The following is a 26,316-nucleotide window of genomic DNA, read 5'->3' as shown; positions in this document are numbered from 1 at the left end:
CTAATATTAAAAATTTGATTTTGTGTCGAATATATTTAACTGCTTTTTTTTTATTTTTATCGGAGACTAATCTTATTTAAGTATTTTTCTCAAGTTATTTTTTATCAACTCAGTCTATTATTTTTTAAATTTAATTGTATTTATTATATTACAATTACAAATATAGATGTAAAAGAAAACGTTTAGTTCTTATGACTTCTATCTAATGCATTTAGTAATTAATGATAATGTTAAGGTACTGTCGCATTCTAAATTCATACAATAAAAAATTAACCGTGTCTATTCAAATTAATTACATACATTTATATATAGATTTCGAACATTATATTAAAATAAGTAACTTGACTTATTTTAATACAATATTCAAAAATTGAATACTAATAGGTACTAACTACTACTAATTTACTAATATTATTAACGTGAAAGTGTGTTTATTTCTTTGCTAATAAAGACTAGTAATCAATTTATTATACGAGTAATATTATGTTATTGAGTGTAATCAGACTTTTCTTATAATTAGGTTCATAAATTAAGATAATGCTTTAGTAGTATAGTAACTGAAAAGTAAATTAGGTAGAGTTGCTCGCTACATTTTATGTTGAGCACTGATTTTCGAGAATAATAAAAATGCCGAAACCCAGTCGAAATGAATTAATTTTTTCCACTATCAATGTCCAGAAGACCCAAATATATATAACTAGTATTATGAAATATGAAATTTGGCTGCTTCACTCACGCATAACCGGCCTTCAAAAGCGTTTTTTACAATATAAATATTTTTTAAAATATTTGAAGCACTTTTGATGATATCTGTACCGAGAGAGCACTCTTGCGCTGTTGCTGGTACTTTATTATTTGCAGTACCTAATGCGCGTTAGTACGACACAGTCAACTCGACAGTGCCAGAGACAGTGCCGATTTGCCCGCGATCTAAACTTGACGTCTCCAAAATCAAACAAAACAAGAATAAAAAATATAATTGAAGGTGAATCAAACCAGTCCACGGAACAACTTGTTCGGGGAGGTCAACAACAAATGTAAGTCTTGCTTGTTCCCACCCGGTAATTGTCGTTTACATAGTTATAAAGTATTCACTCAGGTATTGTGTACGTATTTAACTGTTATGGACGAACCGGTTCATATTTTTAAAACTGACGTGCGTCGCAGTTTCAACACATTACACGATGAAGGAAATACTAGATATAAAATATAATTTCGACCACTCATGTAAATGTATTTGCGAGAATTATTTACGTGTTTTATCGCGAATATATATTGCATCATATATCGGAAATAATATCAGGAAAATGTTTTACCCACGCTAAATATTGTACAGGTAGGTAAAGTTTTTTTTTTTTTTTTAAGATAAAGGTTAAACTCGTTTTGTTTACGACAAGTTATGGAATAAATATTAGTATACACAGTTACCACTTACCTATTGTCAAGTGAATCGTCAGTCTATTTTTATTGCAAGTTGCATAAAAAAAGACAACGAATTGACATAAATTATCGAAACCAATATAGATTTGATTCTAGAAATTGGGCCTTTTTCCTAACCATATTGCGTACAGATTATTTATTTGCAATACTGTTAAAGAATAAATATAGGTACTTTGTTCATGGAATTACCGACAGCTCACGAAGATAACACGACCCTTTTTATTAGTAATTACGTTGAACATGAATCATGATTATATAAAACCTTGTAAAGTTCTCACAAAAACAATATAGATCTATCTTAAAATGGAGAATCCTAAATATACCTGTCGGAACTGAATTTGACAAATCTTTTTATATTTAATAGAGTTTATACCTTTAAAATGTTATTATGTTTATAATTCCTTTTATATAAAACAAGTTCTTAAATTATGAAACGTGATTAAACTAAACCTTTTATCTATTTACCAAATACATATAATAAAACAATAGATAACAGGTTGTTCCTGTTCTTGGAATATGTATTTATTAAACATTGTAACAACAGTATAGATAAGTCAGTATAGAGAGTATATACAGTAAGTCATCGATTTAGATATCATCGATACAGGTTAATAATAAAGCATCAATTCTTGTTTCTCTGTCTGTGAAGGTATTACGCAAAATTGGCTGTATATGAATAGTAATTTTGATGAAATTTTAATTGGTTAACATAAGTAACCTGAGATATTTTTTTGGTATATGAAATATATCAGTCTCGCAGGAAAATATAAAAACTTCCCATAGGCATTGGGTTTGTATAAGTATTATCTAATTTCCGTGAAAATATGTATTTTTTTATTAACTGCTACCTACTTGGAATAGCAAAATAGCTGATAGCTTACCTGATGGAAAACAGTATGTTGTCTGTTGTCTATGATGAACAGCACCATAGACGTAATCAAAGATTTTGGACGTAACTAAATATATTCTGGCACCTATTATATTCCTTATGGGTTGACGTTCTCGAGGACAAACGTATCATGCATTGTCGAATTAATAAAAAAAGAAAGAAAATATCATGCATGCTTTTTATTGCACAATAATGGAATGGTAACCCTGTCTACGCTATCGGTATACGCTGGCCGGGCACCAATGAGGGCTGACATGACAAATTCAACAAGATTTTGTCACGATGGTTTCCAGGGTGAACCACATGGAGGTCGATCTGATATGGTATATTGCTAGTAATGGGGCTATTTGATCTATTACGTCCCTTCTTCCGTATGTTATATTTGAACCGGTATACTCGTACTGTGAAAAACTTGAGAAATTATAATTGGACCGAAACAGAACGGGTTGCGCTCATAGTCGTATTTAAAAGGGGGGGGGGGAGGGGGACTCTAGAATTGTCTGGTGCCCATCCCAGGATGCAAGCAAAGCTACACAAAGACATGTCTAAGAAAACATATTGGGTTTTTTAAGGGTCACGACACTTCCTGGAATTTCTTAAATACGCTAATAGGGCTTGGGTTATACCTTTTACAAGCAAGATCCAAATAAAGTATATGGATACATAAAGTTTAGGCAAAGAAAACACATTATTTGTACGGACTGGACTACTAGACATGGACTAGCAGTTATTTCCGCAAATCTGTGATGTCTATTGGCAAGATAACTAAATAAAATGTTACGATATCGCTATATTTATATCTTGCATAAAATATAGGTGCGCTATTGTAAGGACATATATTTTAATGAATAGTTGCTTTAAATAAATAATTTACTCATTCGTAGATTTACGAAATACGTAATATTGTTTGAAGTATTGAATCGAAATCATAATAGACAGGCAACTTCCGTTCGCGACCGTCATACAAAGTAATATTCGCGATATTACTAATAGAAAATCACAAAATGACTGGAATTGATTTATTTAAATTTATACTTGAATTTAAGTTAATTGGGAGAGTCTGTTTTTAGCATTAAGTCCGCCTTGTACACGTACATGTACTAATGAATAAATAAATAAAGACATATAAATATTTATTTTAAATTGAATTAGACATATTTATCTGTAATAATATTTTTAAATTACAAGTATTTTGTTAACTAATAAATTTATTGATGTTACATTTTATTGCACTAGTTACAAAAATGATACAAAAGTTAATTAAATTTAATTTATTTTGTCATTCCAGAGTACGTCCTAAGCGACAAAATAAATTAAATTGTTACATTATAAAGCATTATAGTTGCCAATCCACGTATGGAGTATGGAGAAAGGATGTTAGTATGTAAGTACGCTATACGTGTGTGCTTTGGTCAGTACAGATGATGCTAAGCCATCCACCTACCTGGTGGATAATATACGTACTTAATTCCAGCTGAATTCCTCACTATGGTCCGACTGACCTTACTTTATTCTCAGTTATCATGAATGTTAGCATTGTAGACGTGTGTCTAGATTTATTGTGGAATATCATTACCTAAATAGAATGCCCGTATAAAAATGGGCCACCACTTCCTATCCTGTGGTGTCGTAAAAGGCGAGTAAGTTAACATAACTTAATGATCGATGGATGGACAGCAGCATCCCTCCAAAAACATCACCAATGCCAAATTGTGGTTGAAACCAAGCATGACAACTATTGGCATCCCCCCCCCTTTATGGAGGAGGTCTATGTTCAAAAGTGAACAGAACAGCTAATATAATGATGATGATGATCAGTACCTAAATGAATATTTCAATTGTAGTGATATGCATCAGATGTATTCAAATTAAATACGAGTAGGTATAATTTAAATTGTCGATGCAATCTAATCTTTATAGGCACCTACTCAATTCACTGGAATAACTGCAATAAAATCTATCTCACTTGAAGGACATACGTTCTTTTCTAAAATGTTTACAGTATGAGCATTTACCAGTTTCATGTATTTACGTAAATTCGATTTTTCAATTTCACTCTCATAAATAAGTAGGTTTTCTTTCATAATAACAACGGAGCGCAACGAAAAATTGTTTGACAGTTTATGACCGTCATATTTATTTTATACTACCGCATGTCGTCATAATTATGCATATACCTGCGCATATAGCACCACTGTAACAAAAAACTGTATTAGGCATGGATAATATAGACACAGGGGGGGGGGGGAAGGGATTGTTAGTAATGCGGTCTAACTGACCCATTGCTAGCAATACACCCTATCAGGTCGACCTCCTCGTTGTTCCTCCTAGAAATGGTGGTTAATTCTAAAGGAATTCGTCACAATGGGTTAATTGACCTGCTTTTATCGTCACCTATCATCGCTCACTGGTGCCCCGCCAACATATACCGATAGTGCAGGCAGGGTTACCATTCCATTATCACTTATTAAAAAAAAATATAGAACCGATCCTATATATTGGGTTCCTCTGCACATTGATGGGAAAAAAGGTCATTACCTCATTTCAATATTGGTAACCATCGCCTGTACACATGAACAGCACCAAGGGCGTCACAGATTATATTGTGACGTCCATAATGTTCTTCATGTTTTGCTATTCCTGAGGACTATGGTATGCCTATGTATCCTGTAATTTCACTGTCTTATCTCACCCCTCAAACTGAAACACAGCTGTGCAGACATAGTTGCTGCGTTGTATACACGTGTGAGTTTGTGGTACCTAAGTAGATGACTTTTCCGTAGCCGTGTGGTCCCGGCATAGAATAGGCTACCCCTTTCTTTCCTATGGGTGTCGTAAGAGACGACTAAGGAAACTTAATGTTAAAGAGATGGGCAGCAACGCCTCTTAAATCATCTCTAATAGCCTATCTACGGTTGCCAACCCGCCTGGTAAGCGTAGTAACTATGTATACTGGCAAATTTCACCTTGTTATTATTAGGCTTATAAGTATTTACATCAGTGGACGGTTAACGGCTGAAATGATGATGACGGTTCGCCCTCTGGTATTAAAGCCCTTCCTTCGAGTACGTAATACAAAAATCGTTAGACCAGCAATATTTACGTTTACATCGAAAAAAGTTCGAAATTCTTGATTCAACCCGGATAGTCCTTATATTATTCATATAGATTACTTGTACTGGTACATAGGATAGTAGGTATAGGTCCAATATGGCGTAGACACGACATCTACTAAATAATCCATGTCGTGTTCTTTCACTACATTCCGAAGTTTATTCAGCGCATATTTTTGTCTTGAAAAAGTTCACGACTTTTATTTCAAACTGAGAAGTACCTACATAGAAGTAGTATAACGTGGATAGGCAGAGATACTTTACTTTAGATTTATCCTTTTTTGCAGTTAAAACAGAAACTATTTTTAAAATTATTTGAGTAATTTCTTAGTTTCTCAAATAATACAACAAATAAACACAAAATGAAATCTTCTTTTTTAAGTTTTTTTTTTTTCAATTACAACAAAAATATTTTTGCACTGACAATTCCTAAGTGTTTGAATTACGACGCTTGGATTTGTAAAAATTTAAATTTACGTGTAAACTATGTGACCCATAAAATTTCAAACTTAGCTAAGCTTATATATCTTTTATGCCGATAATAAAAAACAGCCTATATTATTTTAAATCTCCAATTATACGTTACGAGTATATCAAACTCCGTCACAACGGTTGTTAAGGCACTGAGAAGTAACAAACTAACAAACTTACTTTCATATTTATAATATTAATTAGGATTATTAATTATTAGTTACACGTGGATTTATATATTTATATGCCCTGAAATACCCTAGAATTATTAGTTATTACTTACACGTGAATTTATTTACTTACAAGTCGTCTTGAAATACTGGATTGTTATTAAGACAGTCACGTGTAAATATTATTTTTTTATTCTCTCGAAGTAACCAAATACATATAAATGACATGGTTGCTCAAAATAATAATTTTGAAATTGTTGTATAATTTAAATTCATATATTACACGATATAATATTAAAGGAAAATACAGTTATGATGTAACATATTCTACTATCGTATTGTTACAGTCTATATTTAAATATTTTTCACTATTAATTCCTTGTTGTGTTGATGACCTTCGTAGTTCAACCGTTTAACACATTATGTCCCATTTCAATGATTGGTGGTTCGATTCCCGCACAATACAATACAAACAAATGAATTCAAGACTATTTCGGTTTCTATTAATCTGGGTATTTTCTATTTTGGGTTACTTAGTTTAGAACTAAATGACATTAATAATATTCTATTATATTTACTTGTAAATTACATTGTTAATGTTTTTATAAATATTATAATATAACCAGTAATATATATTTATTATGTTCATACCTACCTATTTCGATAGAGCAATGCCACCGACAGGAACACCGATAGTCCGAAGGATAATCAAGCTGAAGTGACAATGGGCTGGTCACATAGTTTGACGAACTGACAACCGATGGGGAGAAAAGGTTCTTTAGTAGCGAACCTGTACAATACTCGTACAATAACATAAATCGACCCCCCTCCCAACACTAGATGGAGTGACGACCCCAAATGCATTGCAGGGAGTCTGTGGATGCAGGTGCCTCAAGACTGTTTTTATGGTAATCCCAGTCTATGGAGGACGCCTATGTGCAGCAGTGGACGGATGAATGATGATGAAAATGATGATGAACATTATTACCATATACGAGTACATATATAAATGATATATTTAAATTTATGCCATAAATACAAGTAAAATAAGATCAGTAGAGCTTTATAGATTCAATAGGCTTTTTTAAATTTCATTTCAATTTTGTATTCGTTGAGGTAGTTGCGATGTGTCAATTTCAAGTCAACCATCACGCAGTCCCTCTTGTGAATCATTGTAAGTACTTAAATTCTGTTGAATTCGTCACGACGAATCAACTGTATTACGTTTCGCCTCACTGGTATCCTTCCAGTGTATAGTGCCAGCGGAATTATCATTTCATTATCATTTATAAGCAAAAGAAAAATATTATTTTTAATATTCAGATAGAACAATAGAGTTTACAAACCTGTTTTTCATGTTAAAAATGTCAAACAAGCTAATGACGTAAAGAATAATACTGAGAAATCACGGATTACCTAACCAGCTCTCTATTTGCTACGGTATACAGTGCAAGCTGCAGTATTGTGGTAATTATATGTATATAATTAGGTATTTGTAGATAGATACAGCTATGGTGTTATAACAAGGCCTCTTAGCTTAACCTCTACTAATTGAGGTAACAATTATTAGGGACCTACTAAATATACATAACATAAACCCATCACCCTTCATCTTTTGCGTCTACCTTATGTTTAGAAAAAAAAATTTAGCTTTGCAAGAGAAATCCTTATTTAATTTAGCGCACAATCTTTATAAGTCTTATCTTATTGCCTTATAGGTGCATCGTATGAATATTATCTGTTTTAAAAAGTAATAAAAACGTAAAGTGTTAATCCTCTTTCTGTCCAACAATCGTGCTCATTCATCTCTGTCCTAGATTAACTGCTATATTTCGACTCAATGCAAGGTTTCATTCATCTGAGCTAGTTGTATTAGTCTGACCTTCTTATTGCCACACATAGTCTAATACTGTACTAGTACTATTACTTGTCTTATTTAGACGTATACCTACAGAGACATTCCGTTTTATCTTAATTACGTACTTCAAGGTACATTAGTTCTTGAAGTAAGTATTTTTTCCCTAAACAAGTCAACATTGATGACAATCGATCTTCTTCAAACGCTCGGTATCCAGAGGCAAGGCAAAAATAAAAAGCATTTTGTGCAGAACTAAAAGTAACTGTAACAATGGTTTATTATATAACATCTAGGTTAGGTCAGCTTGTGGAAATTAAGAATTATCGTTAGCTAAATTAGATGGGTCGGAGGTCAATGTCGTAGGTCGGAGTAATGAAGCTATAAATATACTTGGAAACGCTATTTTCGCACTCGGCTAATCTTAACTTACACGATCCTGTCAGATTATCTTTAAGTGCTTTGTCTTAAGTTGTTGAAAGCGCCATTATCGTATTTATAAATTGATTGTTTATATATTTGTATGTGTATATTAAAAAAGGTTTAATTAGGTTTACGTAATGATTTGTGCGGAGATACAATTATTGTCGATTTGTTTTAATTCTAATGTCTGTACTAGATGGTACTGTGTTCTAAAACACGTTATAGTTTAATTCCCTTGAAGTTAGGTTCTAGCATTTGAAACATTTAGTACTGCAAAGATTTTTTTACATTGTATTCATTCTTTTGTACGTGGTGTTTTATTTCGGAATTTTTTTGGTTTGTCTGATACCGCAGCGTATACCCCATCAAAGTGATATGCTTTTTTTTATAAAACTTGGATTTAGAAATTAACAGTTAATGGACCATGTTAATAAAAATGACTTTATGTCTAATTTTTTTGATTCAGTAGAACTAAACTACTATACCGATTTTGATAAAATTGGTATTAGACAAATTTGTAAGTATATCCTTTCAGATAAAAAAGAAATTTTCCAAATCGGTTTTTAGGAGGGATTAAACTGAAACTACCACGTTTATTTTGTTAGGTAAACTACCGTGGCTATAAAGGCTAGCAGTGGGGTCATAACTCCCCATTACTAATAATCCTGCCCCCTCTCTTTGGATCCATTCACACTCACTCATACACTTTCAGTAAGTCTGCATGTCTTACCCAACTATCAAATTTAAGACACAAAAAACAGCCATATAAGTACGTTAAGTTGAGAATCAATACCCATGTGGACAACTTTGCACAGTTTCTTTCTAGTAAAGACATTAAAAGGTAGTTTGTATCATTTCTTGATTCGTTGTCGATCGCTCCTTACGTCGCAGGTGGTTGAACGTATAAAATATTTATAGTGCTTATTTTGTTATAGTTTGTAATTGAATTAAGAGTTTTATAACACGTATAGAATAAAACTTGAAAACAGAAAGTACAATCGACATAATTTTCGGCCGTTTCCATGGGAAATTAAAAAGTCAAAGAATCTCTCTTTAATTATCTTAGAATTTTGGTTTGTAATTTTTTTTACCATGATTAAATATCCAAATATCTTCTAAAACTTTCACATTTATATTAGTAATGTTAGTAAAATATGTTATTTTTTTACAAAATATATTTTACCATTTACCATATTACTTACATGTATTATTGTGAACTGATTGTAATAAAGAAAACGCCGGTTCGTGTAATAATAATAACGACGTTGTATGAATAATTAAAAGAATACAATATTGGAAATACAAATTACAAAGGAGTTTGTAATATGTATATTATTTTATTATTAAATAATTGTAACGAAAACAAATAAAACTTTATTAGAATAAATAAGTAAACGAGACAACATCCCGAATGTTTTACGAATTTCATGATAATTTGTAATGAGTGGAAATTTTATGTTTATAATATAATGTTTGTATTGCTATAAAATAATTAGAATTAAAAAAAATACATTTAATTACAGAAAACTTTGAAATATGACGGAGAACAAGAGTCCAGAAGAATTGCAAGAACTTGTTCAACAAATGCGGAAATGGGCTTACGAAGAGCTACAGTTATCCAAAGGTCTAGGTTAGTGAAGTTAATCCTAACATAACATTTGATAAGAAATTATCACAATATTAATTACGTGAGGTTATTGTTTTTATTTAGATTCCGCCCTTCTCCTTTCGTCTCTGAAGGCTGGTATTTAGTATTTAGTAAAATATGGCAGTTAGAGTTAGGAGATGTTCCGTTGCAAAAAAAAAAATACTGAATAAATCGTAAATCTCCGAGACGGTTTTTTAAAAAGATGAGTTCTTTTCTTGTTTCAGTGCTTTTTTGAAAGTAGTAAAATAAATAGTTTGGACTAGCAACGAACTGAGAATATTGACAGGTTACTTTGAAATCTTTATAGACAAATAGCCGTTACGTTTATGCATTTGACCTATATTGATATATAGGCCAACATGAATGGACATAATGGCTGTGTGTGTATGGATAGCGATGGCGACGCGTAATAATACTGATTCTGCGATAAAGTTATCGATTGGCGACTGTGCGTACAGTAACATTCACCTAATGAACTTGAAATTGAGTACACATTAATTACTAGTTAGAAACTAGTTTATTATTATTATTTTTAATTAATGATAATGGAATGGCAACCGCGCTCATGCTGTTGGTATACACTGGCGGGGCACCATTGAGGAATGATAGGTGAGAATGAAAAGGCAGATCAGTTACCCGTAATAAATATACCTGGAATTAAGCACGATGGTTTCCAGGAGGGATCACATGGAGCTCGACCTATCAGGGTACATTGCTAACAATAAAACTGATAGGCCGTATTATTAACAATCCCTCTCGGAAACTAGAAGTTTGTCCGCGTGAATTTGTTACTTGTTATGTATTCTGATTCAATCCTGTTATTGAGTCTCAACCCGAGAGTCGAAACTCCCGGGTCATATCACGTGACAGTTAGTTTATATAATTACTACTTACTAAAATATGGTCTGCCGTGTAGTTCCAGCATATAATGGGCTTCCTCTTCCTTTCCTTTGGGTATTATAAGTGGTGATTAAGAGAAAAGTTGAGAGATGGGCAGCAGCGTCCCTCTTAAAACATTACTACAGTCAAACTTTGGTTGCCAACCCGCCTGCTAAGAGTGGTAACTATTTTTTATTTTATTTTATTAAAGACCATTTTATGGTGGTGTTGCTATACTCGTATTGAGCAGAGAACAGTCAACGTCTTATGTGATAATGATGATAATGTATAAATCTTTGTATTCGCGTAAAGTAGAGGAGAAGCAAATGTTATGTAAAAGCAAGGGGCACGCTAGTAGCATTTTTTTTTGATGGGTGAAAATGGAATGGTATCCCCGCCCGCACTAACGGAATACGCTGGCGGAGCACCAGTGAAGGGTGATAGATGAGAATGAAAACAGGCCAGTTAGCCCATCATGATGAATTCATCAGGAATTAACCATGATAGTTTCCAGGGGGAATCGCGAGGAGGTCGACCTGGTCCCATTGCTAGCAATATATCCAATATTGCTAGCAAAGGGATTCTCAGTCTCCATTACTAACAATCCCTTTCCCCGCTATTAGCATTTGTAGTTTAAAAAGATTTCATTTTTCTTTTCAGAGGACAACTTGCTAAGGAGATTCGTTCACAGCTGCTACTATGATATAGATAAAGCGAAAGCCGCGGCCGAGCTGTTCTTCAGCATTAGATCCTCATCACCGGACCTGTTCAGCAACAGGGACCCCCAATCGGCGCAGATGCAGAAAACTTTGAGTATTGTGTGAGTCTCTTCAATCTCATATATTTATTTTAATATTTTTATATTATCTATGCGGTAACAGAATAAGAATACAACATACCTCGTTCAAAATAAAAAATGTAAAATATTATGAGGAGCTACTATATTTCTGTGCTAGTTCAATTTATTTAAAAAAGTATTTGTATTATTTGTTTAGTATATATCGTACAAACTTCTGTTAGTTTGGGACTAGATGGTGCTGTGTAATATTTTTTATAACTATTATAATATTAGCCGTTAACCGTTCACTGTTGAACATAGGCCTCTCCCATAAGGAAGGGTCTGCCAGTACTTGCTACACTAGTCAGGCGTGTCAGCAACGGAAGTTAAACTTTGATGATGATTTAAGAGGAACCCTGCTGCCCATTCCTTAACCATTAAGCTCCTTTAGTCGCTTCTTACGACACCCACGGGAAAGGAACGCGTGGCCTGTTTCTATGCGGGATTACACGGCACGGGTGTGTAATATGTTTAAGAATCTTTATTTATTTAGATTTGATTTGATGTTGATTTATAGTAACAAACCACTGTTGATTACCAGAGGGAGACTTTGTACAAAAGTCGATTACTTGGGTACCTCTGTTCCATTCGTGTTTCAACTGTGAAGCAGTTGTGTTTGCATGGCTGTGTTTCGGTTTGAAGGGTGGGATATGGCGTGAATTTACTGGTTACAGAGGAATAACACCTGAGTCCTCACGAATGGCATGCAATGCATGGGGGGTATCATGGGCGAAACAGTATACTCTATTATGTCCATGGTACTGCTCATGTCTAGGCGACGGTTACCACTTTCCATCAGGTGGGCCGTCAGCATGTTTGCCATTCTAAGTTGTATAAAAAAAAAGATTGTTTGTTTTCAAGAAATATTTATCTATCTATCATCATTAAATCCATTCTTGACCATCTGTACGCCATCTAGAGAGATATAATATAATGTAACAAAGAGCCTTCAGTTTGAAGGATAAGCATGCACAAACAGGAGCTGAAATATAAACTCGTCTGCAATGGACTCTATCTGATAAATATTATTTAGTTACTTTACTAAATTTTATAGCACCAGAGCTATTCCTATGTTTTATCAAAAATTACTAACAATTACCTTGACCAGGCAATTGTTGTCTACTAATAATTAATCTGACTTCCTTTACGAATCTAACAACTCAAGCGAAACGTTCGTTTCCGTTCATCTGGCTTGGCTGAATATTTTATGCAACTTCAAAAGGGAGGTTGGTTTAATAAACACATTCAGCGGCTGGTATATAGAAAATTTTAGATTTTGCGCCTCTAAAAATCTTAGAGACTTCAATTACAATAACACAGGAATAAACACTGTTGAATTGAAAAAGAAATATCAAAATGATATAACCGGTGAATTGTGGACCTCTTCCGTTTTGTATATCTTTATAAGCGTTTTTACACAATATTTTTACCAATTCTAGAGTTACACTCGTACAATCGTCATCATTTCAACCGTTAACTGTCCACTGCTGAACATACGCCTTCCCCATAAGGGGAATTTGCCAGTAGTTGTCACGCTTGGCAGGCGTATTGGAAACCACAGTTAGGCTTTTAGAGATATTTTATACGGAACACATCTGCCTATTTCTGTATCAATAAGTTCCCTTAGTCACCTCTTGCGACACCCACAGGAAAGAAAGGAGTGGCCTATTTTGTGCTAGGACCACTTTGCCCACACGACCTCATGTACAATAGTAAACAATAATATAAAACAAAAGAGGGTTATTTCCATATTTAGCAATGACGTTTTAGACCTTTTTTGTTTTATTATAATATTATTATTGTATAATATTATTATTGTATAATATTAAATTATTTTTCTCAAAAAGCTAGTTCTTTTTTTGCTGAACAAAACCTTAAAGTCTTTTTCACCATCTTCCAGGAATCTGGCTCGTTTCCAGATATCACAGAACAGAAACCTCTGGATATGGCAGCTCAATGATCCCGGACTCGTACAGTACGACTATATTCAGGACGTGAAGTTGTTTTTCCTCGTAACGGACGCATGGCTACTGGATGATGAGCATCTGGAGAATTCCGATATAGTTATCATGGATGTGAAGGATATTACGCTTAAATTCTTAATGAAGTATAACATGTCTGTGGCGCGGAAACTTGCGAAATATCAAGAGGTACGCTATACTTTTTTACTGAACCCACTCTTTGTGGTCGCAGGTGTATCGACTATTACTTGTCAAAGGTCTTATGTACATTTATTCATACATTAACATATATTTTCTTTTTTTCCAATTTTCTTACTAATCTATTTGTTTTTCTTTGTTCTTTTTGTTTGTCTTCTTATGCTCATTATTCTATTCCTCATTACTTACTACTTATGTACTTATCATTTCTCAGTTAACCTTATTTAGACTCGTTTTTAATTTTCCGTACTTATTTTCCTATATACGTATTTTTTTCCATTTATTTTTTTAAATAAATGAAAAAAAAAATTACGTTCTATTGTTTTTTTTTATCAATAGAAATGCATGTTACAGATATATAACAGCGAAACAAAAAACTGTTTGGGGTTTATTCGTCACTTGTTATGTATGGTATTTTATGTTACGAATTATTTATATAATTTATATTTTAAAAAATTAACGTTATCTATTCTAGCTACTTATATTCTATTACAGGCGACGGTTACCACTTTCCATCAGGTACGCCATCGGCTAGTTATTCTAAGTTGTACAAAAAAAATAAGCCCACTACCCGTCATAAATCTCTTCTTACAAGAGGAATAACTTATATATTGTGACCACTTTTAAGGCGTCATGGGGTTTCATTTCAAGTTTTCTTTCTCCTGTATAGATATACTGGGCTTTGTTATATAATATAAATAAAGATTATTATTTTTGGACATAGGTAGAAATTTAAGCGTACCAGTTAATCTCCCACAATTTTCTGTTTTTGCTAATAATAAATGTATGATGTTTACAGGATGCGTTGCCTATACGATTGAAGCAGATTCATTTGGTGAACGCTCCTTCGTTTATAGACAAGATATATGGGCTCATGAAACCTTTCTTAAAACAAGACATCACTAATATGGTTAGTAAATATTTAACTGTAGTATAATGTGCAGTGTATACTTACTCGTATATATAATATATTGTCTTCTTAAAATGCCAGTTCTTACATCAGCGACTTTTCAAGCGATTTCAAAAATAAGAAGATTCTCTATTCGGTTGTATTTTTTTATTATTGTTACCATTTTTTGTTTGTTAACTCCGTCAGTTATAAACAGATTTGGAAAAATCTTTTTGTTTATTAGAAAAGATATTGTTTCCAATTGATCCCATACATATGTTATTAAAATAGGTTAAGTAGTTTAGTTTTTAAATCAAAATAACTTTTAATCACAATTGCAGTTGATTTTTTTTTGTGTATTACAATCTGAACATGGATATCGTTTACTATACAGTAATATTTACTACATGCTGATCCGATTAAACATTATATTACCTGCGATACTGCAAAATATCCGTATGTCCATCACTTTAAAAAAAATTGTGTTTGAATTAAAATTAATGAAAATGTAAATAATAATTGACCCAACCAAAGGACAGTCTAATCATCATCACCTTAATCATTATCTGTGTACTGCTGAACATAGACCTTCCCCATAGACTGCCACAAGAAACGGTCCTGTGTCATCTGGATCCACTGACTCCCTGCAATGTATTTATCCCTCCATCTCACTAGATGGAGTGACGACCTCCCCACTGGGAGTCGTCAAGACAAATGCAGTAAAGGACAGTCTACTGATGGCCAATAGTAGTAGAAATACATAAAAAATCTATAATTTGATCAATTATTTCGATTTGTTACTAATGTCATTTAGAGTGTTTCTGTGATAATTTCAACAAATTTTAATTATCATTAAATTGCATTGAAACGAGCTGTAGTGATTAAATAAAATCTATTAAATTAAATTAATAAAAACTTATTATTAAATGATTTTACAATTTACGCACGTGACTGGTTTCAAAGTTTCGAATATTTATAACTACTATTATTATACACTAGAGGAAAAAATTAAGGGATCAAAAAAAATTCTAATTTTTTTGAGGTTTTTCAAGTAGCTGTATTTCCCTTAAAATGGTCGTACTGAAATTTTAAAAAAGCATTTTAAAGCTCAAATTTTCTAGTTTTGAGATCTTACAATGAAAAAAATTTTCAAGCAACGTGTTCCGCTCAATCCTAATGAACACCGAAAAAAATTTTTTTTCGAAATTTTTTATCTATGAACTTGGTAAATTTTTTTCCAACTTAATCACTATATGGATCGGATAGCTTGTTCATTCAGCTTTAATTTGTTTTTTTGCAAAGTTCGATACGACCACTTTTCACTGAGGTATCGAACTCTGAATTAACAAGTTGGGTTTTAGTGATGTTTTAAGAGCTGCCCATCCCTCGATCATTAAGTTCCCTTAGTCACCTTTTACGATACCCACGAGAATGGAAGGTATAACCCATTATATGTCGGTACTACACGGCTTTGTATATTTATAAAAAGTGTAATGGACAGAAAAAGTACTCAATTGCCATTTATATAAATAAATTTTAATCGCTAAATGTATCTCAAAGTGCAAAATTAGAGAACGGCTGCATCAATTCAACGAATTTTTCTTTTTATATATTCGTTGAAGTTCGAGTAAGGTTTCTATGAAGAAAATAATTAGGAACATCGTCCGGAAAAACGTAAAAATCCATTTATTTTTACCATACAGCTTCTAGCTGACGTTCTACGTTCTAGCTTCTAGCTTTTGGAAGATTGTTGTCCGTTGGATCAGCTATTTTTATAATTTTTATGCATTCATCCTTCTTTTGTATGTAGAACTTACATTTACGTGTCTTTTTTTAAAGTTACACTTCCACCCACCGAAGGCGGACACACTCCACAAGTTTCTAGACAAAGATGACTTACCAGAAGACTACGGAGGTACACGTGGCAAAATGGAAGACCACATGAAGAATGTTATGGAACTATTAGATAGGAAAAGGTACGAGAAATTATATAGAATTTTTTTTATATAACTTAGAATGGCAAACAAGCAGACGGCCCACCTGATGGAAAGTGGTAACCGTCGCCTATAGACATGAGTAGTACCATGGACATAACAGAGCATACTGTTTCGCCCATGATACCCCCTATGCGTTGCCATTCCTGAGGACTCAGGTGTTATTCCTCTGTACCCAGTTAATTCACGCCATATCCCAACCTTTAAACCGAAACACAGCCATGCAAACACAACTGCTTCACGGTAGAAACACGAATGGGTCAGAAGTACCCAAGTAATCGACTTTTGTACAAAGTCTCCGTCTAGTAATTTAATTTAGTTTCATTATTGTAATGACATATTAAAAATTCTAAATGAAATAATATTGCCTTAACGTAGAATTTCTAATAATGTAATAGACCCAGTTGAGGTTTATTTGAGATGAAAATGGAATTTTTTATAAGTTTATTTTTACAAGTACCACATAATTACACCAATTGGTCCTGAAGCTAGGATACCCTGTGTTATTAGGAACCAGGCAACAAATACCTAGCAGAACCAGAACACCCCGATCCAAACTAAATTCAGAAAACTGTTTCCTAAATTGACTTGATCGAGAATCGAATCCGGGACTTTATTTACGCAAAGAAGGGGGTTTTGCCAGTAATTGCCATGCTTGGCAGACGGATTTGCAACCGGTGTTAGACTTTAGAGATGTTTTAAAAGGGACGCTGCTACCCATCCCTCGCCCTCACTTAGTCGTCACTTACGACATTCACGGGAAAGGAAAGGTTGAGTAAAGGTGAAAGTATATATGTCTTACGTTATGATTATGCTAACTAGTTTATTAAATTACATTTATTTATTTTTCACAGAGAACCTCTAATAAGTGAAAACTTGTGGAGGGTAGAGAAAAAATCAAAGAGCAAATCATCAAATGAGCAACCTTCGTCAGCCGATACAACATTCCGCACACTCGAGATCGATTAGCAATAGCTTATTCTTAGATAACCTTATTACGGGTGACTTAGGGTAAGTGTCATTCTTGCCACATACCTATGAATGTAACTAGCTTACTGTTGATCAGTCCTAGACCACTTAGGCAATAAAAGGTTTATTACATTGTAATATAATTATATAGATAATCGTATGAATCAATAATACATGATGGATACGATACATTTTATTAGAACCAAGCTGTTCGCTCCGGCTTCGCTCGAGTGTAATATTTTTATTTAATATTTTATTTAATATTTTTTTTCATACAATCTGTGTCCTGATAATTACAAATTCAGAAAAAAAAAGAATTAGTCAAACAAGTGCATCCATTTTAAAGTAATATGGTTACATACATTCGGCCATTGAATATTATTATTATTATAAATAAAACAGTGATTTTACATTTTTTTATGCTTGCAACTGATAAATAACTCTGTCAGTTATAAATTGATTTGGAAAATTCTTTTTTTATCTGAAAATATGTATATACTTAAAGACGGCCCTATAGAAATTTTTATCAAAATCACTATGAATGAATTATAAGTTCTCCAATTTGATGTTCGTAACTTCCAATAATTCGCTCGTTATAAAAAATAAATTAATAATCATTTTATCAATTCCATTTTTTCAGGAACTCGATTAAAAATACATGAAACGTAGATTAACAAAAAAAAAAAAACAACCAAAGGATAGATAATAATAATATTTATTTTATTTTTTATATACGAGTCTTTCTTGCTCTCAGAAATACCTAGAAATACTATTATATTACTTATTACAAATAATGTGAGCGAAGGTGAACTTATCTCTGAAAGAGATCTCTTCCAGTCAACCTAACACTGGTATAGGAAGACTAGAGTGGGCATTTGTAATGTAAGAGAGTATTGAAAACATATGTTTAAATACTATATAATATGTAAAACCTACATATATACAATATATAGATAGTATGTTAATACATAGATAATAATATGTCCATAAACAAATATAAAAGTAATACACCTCAACACACCAAGAAACTATTAAGCGCTATAAATATTCATCCCTTGGAAATGGATATATATTTGCAACGTTTGGAGTTGAGACTCTGGGCCCATGGGGTCCCGAGGCCATGAGTCTTTATAAAGTGATACCTCGCCGGCTAGTAGGAACCTCTGGCGACCAGAAGCCTTCTGGTTAACGCATCTCCATAGCCATTCAGCGTGGAAATGCAGCAAATCTCCTAGGTACCCTACCAGTTGGTAGTGACCTCGAAGAATTTATCTTTAATTATTGTTTTAGTTCTTATTATCTAATATTAAATTGATTTTTTTTATTATAAAATAATAAATACATAATTAGTAAATGTATCTGAATTAAATATATGTGAACACAATGATGACAATCTTAATCAAACTATAGTGAAGAGGTAATATAATTTGACTCTCTTCTTTTTAAAGATCCAATTGCCCATGATGAAGTTAATTTCGTAATTAACTATGTTCAAGGCCTCTAATGTTTTTAAAATATTACCACAGCAATGGGAAATTAATTATTAAATTATAAAATGGTGAAAAATGTCAAATCGGTCAATTTCTGACATCGTGTTTAATTTAATGGATTTCCGTCCATATAGATAGAATACTTGAAACTATTGACTACTTATTATGTAATATTACAGGGTAGATTAGTATTTTATTAATTTTATGGAACTAAATATTTGAATGTTCCTTTGTAGAAGTAATATAGTCGTCATCATCATAACAGCCGTAAACAATCCACTGCTGAACAAAGACCTTCCGCATAAGAGAAGATTTGCTTGCAGTTGCACGTTTGGCAGGCGGATTGGCAACCGCAATTAGGTTTTAATGATATTTTTTAAGAAGGGGCATTGCTGTCTATCGCTCGACTATTAAGTTCTTTTAGTCGCCTCGCCTAGAGGTGGCCTATTCTACGCTGGGACCACACACACAGCGGTATAGTGTTCTAGAATAATAATACTATTATCGTTGTTGAATAATAACTATCGTGAGTCATACTGAATTGTTATCTATAGCTTTCATACATCCTCCGATTCTGTATATATGTATAAGAGAACTACCAGTTAGTTTATGTATACTACTGTTCTGTTACTTATACTGACAATATGTTAGACTGAGCGAATAATTGATTAGAGAAGGTCTCTCTTCTCTCTCTCTCTCTTTGTTAGATACTTGTATTTTGCTTTATTCCTTTGGTCGCTCCTCATTATATCTTGGATATATTTCGGTTTAGGTTTCACCATATATTTATTTGTTCATTCTGCCATTTGTCTCACACTTGGGCTATTGTGCATAGAGTATGATCAATCTAGCCAGTCTAGAGTTGTTCAGAAGTTAACAGTTATTACCACAGTCCCTTGGGATGGACTACAATGCGTTTAGATTCTGAACCTCCTGGTTAACCAAGTTTTTACACTTCATGCGAGAGTTTTGATGCAGCAAATGAGCTTGTGTTTCTTTAGCCTTCATACAACATTCGACTCTAGATATGCGTAGATGTGGACTGCCAGTTTCTATACCTATTAATAACACACACATTTCACACATACGGTTCAATATATTTGTATAAATGTAAGTACAAAGATGGATCAGAATGTTTTCTTTAATTCACGTTAACAAAGCCGCGGGTTGGAACTAGTTTTATGAACTTTACTTTTTGCAGAGTTGTTTAATGTTTGCTAACACTACGTAACCATTCAATAACGTTTAAACAGATTAATAAAAACTTCCTTAGATTAACGTATAGAAAAGATTAATTTCTGTAGCATAAATGCCATATAGCCCTGGCATTCAATGGATCGCCCCTTTCTTTGTCAAGGGGCGACTAAGGGAACTTTATGGTCGAGGAATAGGCAGCAGCATCCCGCTTAAAACATTACCAAAAACCTAACTGTGATTGCGAACTCGTCTGCAAAGCGTGGCAACTACGGACAACACCCTCCTTATGGGAAGGTCTATGTTCAGCAGCAGACAGTTAACGGTTCATACGAAATGCATTGTTACTGAATCTGTTTTATTTATGTAACTGAATTGATAGAATTTTGCATACTTATGTATTGTAAATATATTATTATTAGAGTTGTTTGCAACATGTGTTTACTTTGAATATTTATTACTTCGTCATGTAACCATTCAAAAACTTAGGTACAGGAAATTGCAATCTCCATCGATAATAAATAATGCTCTCTCAGGTGGACATCGACGCGGTTTGGGGAGGAGGGATTGTTAGTAATAAGGATTAGCGGCCCCACTGCTAGCTATACCCCCTGTCAGATCTACTTCCGCGTAGTTCTCCTGGGAAACCATTGTGATTTATTCTGACTGACTATGACATACTGATCTCTTGTCATCCTCACCGTTTAGAGAACGCATGTGGAGTTACTAAAATTTAAATAGTCATTTCAATACCTTTCCATGGTCATTTTGGTAAGAAATAAAAAAATATATAAAATTAATTTTTATTATTAAATGTCTTAAAAACTAAGATGAGGTGTGAAGATAAAAATCTGTAAATAAATTTATTCAACAAATAAAGAAACAAATTAAGTCTGATATTATATTTTTTACATAAAAAATGTATTTTAATAATGCTGATATACTAGTATCTCCATGAGAGATTTATTACATACATACCATATATGGTCATATTTAACAAATTATAAAGTTATTAATAACAATAATGTAATTGTTATTTTAGATTTAGCATAGTTGATATTTATGACCCTATTATGTTTGGTACTGTAATATGTTCTTTAACGAAGTTATTTTTAGAAGAATACTATATTTTTAGAAACATCGAGTATTCACAAAATAAACTGTACAAATGACACTTTTTTTATCTAAATATGTAATAAAAGTTGAACAAGACTATTGTGATTTGTAAATTTAAGAATAAATAATAATAAAGATATTTATTAATACTGGTGGTTGTTGGCATTTCTAGGAACTTTGAATTTGTGTTCAAATTATTATTCTTACTTTAATTGACTGTGAAAAACTACACGACGTGTGTCGTCTTTGTATTCCAGTATAATTTAAAAATGCATTTGTTAATAAATATTGTTTTCTTTTAATGGTTTTAATTTATTACCTTACTCTATAAAATTTTTACCTAATCGTATGTATGCGTAGCCAATTATATAATTTTATGAATTATAGATAACACAGGTAGTGAGTTTCTTTTTGACCGGCACCATAAATTTAGTGTGTTGATTAAAATTCTCAACTAATTCTATTGTGATGGAAAACATCGATAACAAATTAATTCGTGACAGCGGCAAATGCAAAACGAAAGATTGGCATATCGAATGTTACGTTTACCACTGTGGCTACACACACCTCTGGGAAGGACTACAATGAGTTTAGGTTCTGAGCCTCCTAGTTAACCAAGTTTTCGCAGTTCACGCGAGAGTTTAGATGCAGCAAATGAGCTTGTGTTTCATCAGCTTTCATAGATCCTTCGACTCCATATATGCGTAGATGTGGACTGCCAGTTACTATACCCATTAACACACATGTTTCATACTTACGGTTCAACAGATTTGTATAAATGTAAGTACAAAGATGAATCGGAACGTTTCCTTTAATTCACGTTAACAAAGCCGCAGGTTGCAACTGATTTTATGAACGTATAGAGAACGCAGGCGAAGTTACTATTCTGTTATCATCTTATAAAAAGACCTCCACGCGGTTTCCGCTGGAAACCTTCGTGATTAAATTTTTGTTGAATTTAACACGCTGGTCCAAATGTCAGTTTCCATCCCATCATTATCCATTAAAAACTTGATAGATGATAAGATATACGCAGTGTAAGTATGAAAGGCAAATAATTTTTTGTCGTTTCTTTAGGAAAAATGTTCAGTTTTTTTTTATTTACTCATTAAGGCAAAGCAATAGTGTATTAATTGTTACAGTTTTACAAGTGGAACATATTTTTTATAAATGCTAAATAATTCTCCTACTTTCAAATCGTTGCTATTAAAGTCACCTGTATATAAAACTAAATCAATTAGTAATAAGTACACTACTTACCCCAATAACCTATCCATATTAGAGGAAGGGATGGTAGTAATATGAACTATCAGTCCCATTGCTCTCCCATGGAAACCATCGTGTTGAATCCCAAATGTATTCATCATTCGAGGAGCTAATTGACCTGCCTTTTCATTCTCACCTGTCTTGTTTGTCACCTGTCCTGCCTTGTCATCCCTCACTGGAGCTCCGCTAGTGTATACCGTTAGCGCGAGCTGGGATGACATTCCATTATCATCCATTAAAAAAAATCTATCCATATTAATCATATCCTATGTGTACATTTATATAGATAAATATTCATTCACTCGTGTAATGTCACGTATGTTAATCGCTCCAATATTTGATTTCGCTCTGCCAACTCCCATCGTATCCAACTGTTACCATTGTCTCTATTTTCATTACTACATTCATTATTGATTCTATTTCCCATATTTCGAGATGACTCGCCGCCCGTATCCAATAGCGAAGACGGATCATTTACGCAACCCAGAACTACCAAAAAAAAAATACTAGTCAGTTTATTTGTTACACTACGGAGTGAAATGAATATTAATATAGAAATTAAGTATACTGTGACGCAAGTGAAATCAAGGTAGATCAGATAATGATATATCCACTTAATAAACAATTATGACAGTGTAATTTTAAACAATAATAAATAAACGTTTATAATGACTGCATTTGTTACAATGTCTCTTTACTGTACTTTGACATCCAATTAAATATCTACAACTTCACGTGTCGTGTTTCCGTGTAATCTAGTATAATACAATACCTAGTTACTTTTTAATGGGTGAAGATGAAACGTTAACCCCGTCTGCGCTATCGGTATTCACTGACGGGGCACCAGTAAAGAATAATAGATGAAAATCAAAGGAGTTCAGCTGGCCCATCGTGACGAATTTTTAGGATATATAAAATATATATATGTAATGGGACTGTACCCTACCCCATTACTGACAATCCCTTTCATCCCGTATCCCGTATAGGTATTAGATACCTACATTCATTGTCAATTCAAAATAAATAAAGAAGAAAATAATATAATTTTTATTACTACAGTAAAGTATACAATGTATTGGCTTAAATGTATAAATGTAAGTACCTACCATCTATACTATACTATAAAAATCTATTCATTTTCCTTAATACATATGTTATATAAATAAATATACAGATATTAACAATCTTTACCTGAGAGTTTTACAAAAAACATCCTACTTGAATTTTGACAAAAGTATAGGATTGTTCCAAAAGGTTGTAAATAAAAAAAAAAAATAACAAATCGTACAATTCGGTCAAGAAATAACAGAATAATCAGTTTGACTCGTTTTTTAGGACTCGATGCTCCATCTATATAATCTAGGTTGACTCTTAATAAGACCAATAGATGCTGAAATAATAAGGTTTGGAAATTTTGACTGACTGTCTATGTTTGTCTGTTTGTTCCGGTACCGCGCAAAAATTACTACATGTAATTGAATATAATTTTCACAGTTGTCTATCTTAAAAACTGGTGTATGTTTTATCTTGATGCGCCATCTAGAGTCGATTATTTAGTTTTCCTACTTCTGAAAACAACGCGAATAAAATGCGCGGGCAAGAAGCTATTTATTAATATAAGTACTTAAGACATGTATCACCTTATTTGTAAACTCTTGGTTTACTTATTATGTATTTTTATTAAAAGCTAGATTACCTTTTTGAGTAAAAGAATGATACTGGCAGGTTTTAATTATAAAATCATGGGCTTAGAACGTATCATACAGTGATAGGGTTCCGTAATTGTGTTTTTAATATTCTACTTGGTTGTACATACATAATATATTGTTGCTGTTGTATCAGATGTTACCTGTCCACTACTGAACATAACCCCCCCCCCCCATAAGGGAGGTTTTGCCAGCAGTTGCTACGCTTGGTAGGTGGGCTGACAACTGCAGTTTGGCTTTCCGTGATGTTTTAAGAGAGGCGCTGCTGCCTCACTCCCTTTACCATAAGCTCCCTTGCATAATACATAATGGCATAAACAATACATGGTAATTAAATTCAGCCATTAAAATGGCTCTGTAATAAATAAAATCTTTGGTGCAAAATGAATTTTTTTAATAAATATCGTTTATTTTCAAAAGGAGTATTATAAACTATAAATAGTATTAAGCTAAATAATGAAAACAGTTTAAAATTAATAACTACAGCAATCAAAAGAAAAAAAAGATTTTTTAAAAAAGTTCTATGTTTTCTGAAACATTTATTTCGAAAATCAGTATCTTTCATGAAAATCGAGCTGTTAACTGTAACATAACTAAACTATAACACTATAACAAAACTATTCTGTTCTAAGGGTGAGATGAATAATCATAAAAATTGTACAAAATGTTTCCTACGGAACTCTAATAACCATATTGGGTATCACACTTTAAGGTTACGAATATGACATTGATTTTGAACTTTAAACATAGGTAGTAAGTATAGGTATAATAAATAGCAAGTATAAAGCACCTATGTAATATAAAACACAGAATAAGGTTACCAGATAATTGTATTAACCTTTTTTAAATGTTTCAACATTGAAATGATGTTCGTGAACTTTTTCGAATCTTATTAATATTACTTTATTAGCTTTTACCGCGGCGTCGTCCACATAAATGGGATTTTTTTTAATGGATAATAATGGAATGGTAACCCCGCCTGCGCTACCGGTGTACACTGGCGAGGCACCAATGAGGGATGATAGGTGAAGATGAAGCAGGTCAGTTAGCCCACCGTGACGAATCTAACAATAAATCAATTAAGATGGTTTCCAGGGGAAACCACGCGGAGGTCAACCTGACAGGGTATATTGCTAGCAATGGGGCTACTAATCCCCATTACTAACAATCCCTTCTCTCCCCCCACATAAATGGGATATGTTTACTAACCGGGATGAAAAGAAGCCTATATCCTTCTCCATTCCTTGTTGGACGTATGCCAAATTTCATAGTGATTGGTTAAGCCGTTAAATTGTTATAAAGTGAGATACAAACAAACAAACTCACATTCGCGGTTATAATATTAGTAAAGATTAATATTTTCAAATTACTTCATTAATTATAAAGCAAGTTTTTTTCTTATGTTTACTTCATTTTTATATGTCTTATTCGTCATGGAGAAGGATATACCATACACTATTATTTTTATCTCATTTAATTGATATGTAAGGTAATAATAGTACAGAAATGAAGTAAAAAAAATTTTGAAAATTCATTTAATAACTATCATATCCTACTAATATTATAAAATAGCTGTTATCAGCAATTTTGTTTGCGTGAATCAATATATAAAATATTCTGCGTGTTAAGTATATAATATAGTTTACTCGTGTACCAAATTTCATTTAAATCCGTCCAGCCATTACAACGTGACAGAATAACATTAGTCTTAGCTAATTTTTACATTCATAATATTAAGTGGATGTGAAAGTTTGTGGAGTTGTTTGAATGTTTGAAGATTTGTATGTTTTTTACTCAATCATATTTA

The 26,316-nt window shown here is 32.8% G+C and overlaps 1 protein-coding gene across 3 annotated transcripts; it reads left to right on the top strand.

The window, feature by feature from the left end:
* Window positions 1-853: 853 nt before the first annotated feature.
* Window positions 854-21,839, top strand: LOC113510817 (alpha-tocopherol transfer protein-like). Of its 3 annotated transcripts, XM_052896268.1 has the most exons (8): window positions 854-1,037; window positions 9,885-9,991; window positions 11,549-11,708; window positions 13,627-13,876; window positions 14,685-14,795; window positions 16,614-16,750; window positions 17,623-17,779; window positions 18,378-21,839. In XM_052896268.1, exons 2-7 carry the CDS (start codon window positions 9,898-9,900, stop codon window positions 17,735-17,737), a joined length of 867 nt encoding a protein of 288 aa, XP_052752228.1. In that variant the 5' UTR covers window positions 854-1,037; window positions 9,885-9,897; the 3' UTR covers window positions 17,738-17,779; window positions 18,378-21,839. The 3 variants fall into 3 exon arrangements, with proteins under 3 accessions (XP_052752228.1, XP_052752227.1, XP_052752229.1); XM_052896267.1 differs by having other exon boundaries at window positions 17,623-21,839; XM_052896269.1 differs by lacking the exon at window positions 854-1,037 and adding an exon at window positions 1,155-1,336 and having other exon boundaries at window positions 17,623-21,839.
* Window positions 21,840-26,316: the final 4,477 nt, after the last annotated feature.

The sequence above is a fragment of the Galleria mellonella genome, unplaced genomic scaffold (genome assembly GCF_026898425.1).
Source record: "Galleria mellonella isolate WM207_F2 unplaced genomic scaffold, CSIRO_AGI_GalMel_v1 utg32, whole genome shotgun sequence".
NCBI classification, from domain to species: Eukaryota; Metazoa; Arthropoda; class Insecta; order Lepidoptera; family Pyralidae; genus Galleria; species Galleria mellonella.
The sequence above is the reverse complement of the archived record's forward strand: the minus strand, read 5'-3'. Positions and strand labels throughout refer to the sequence as shown.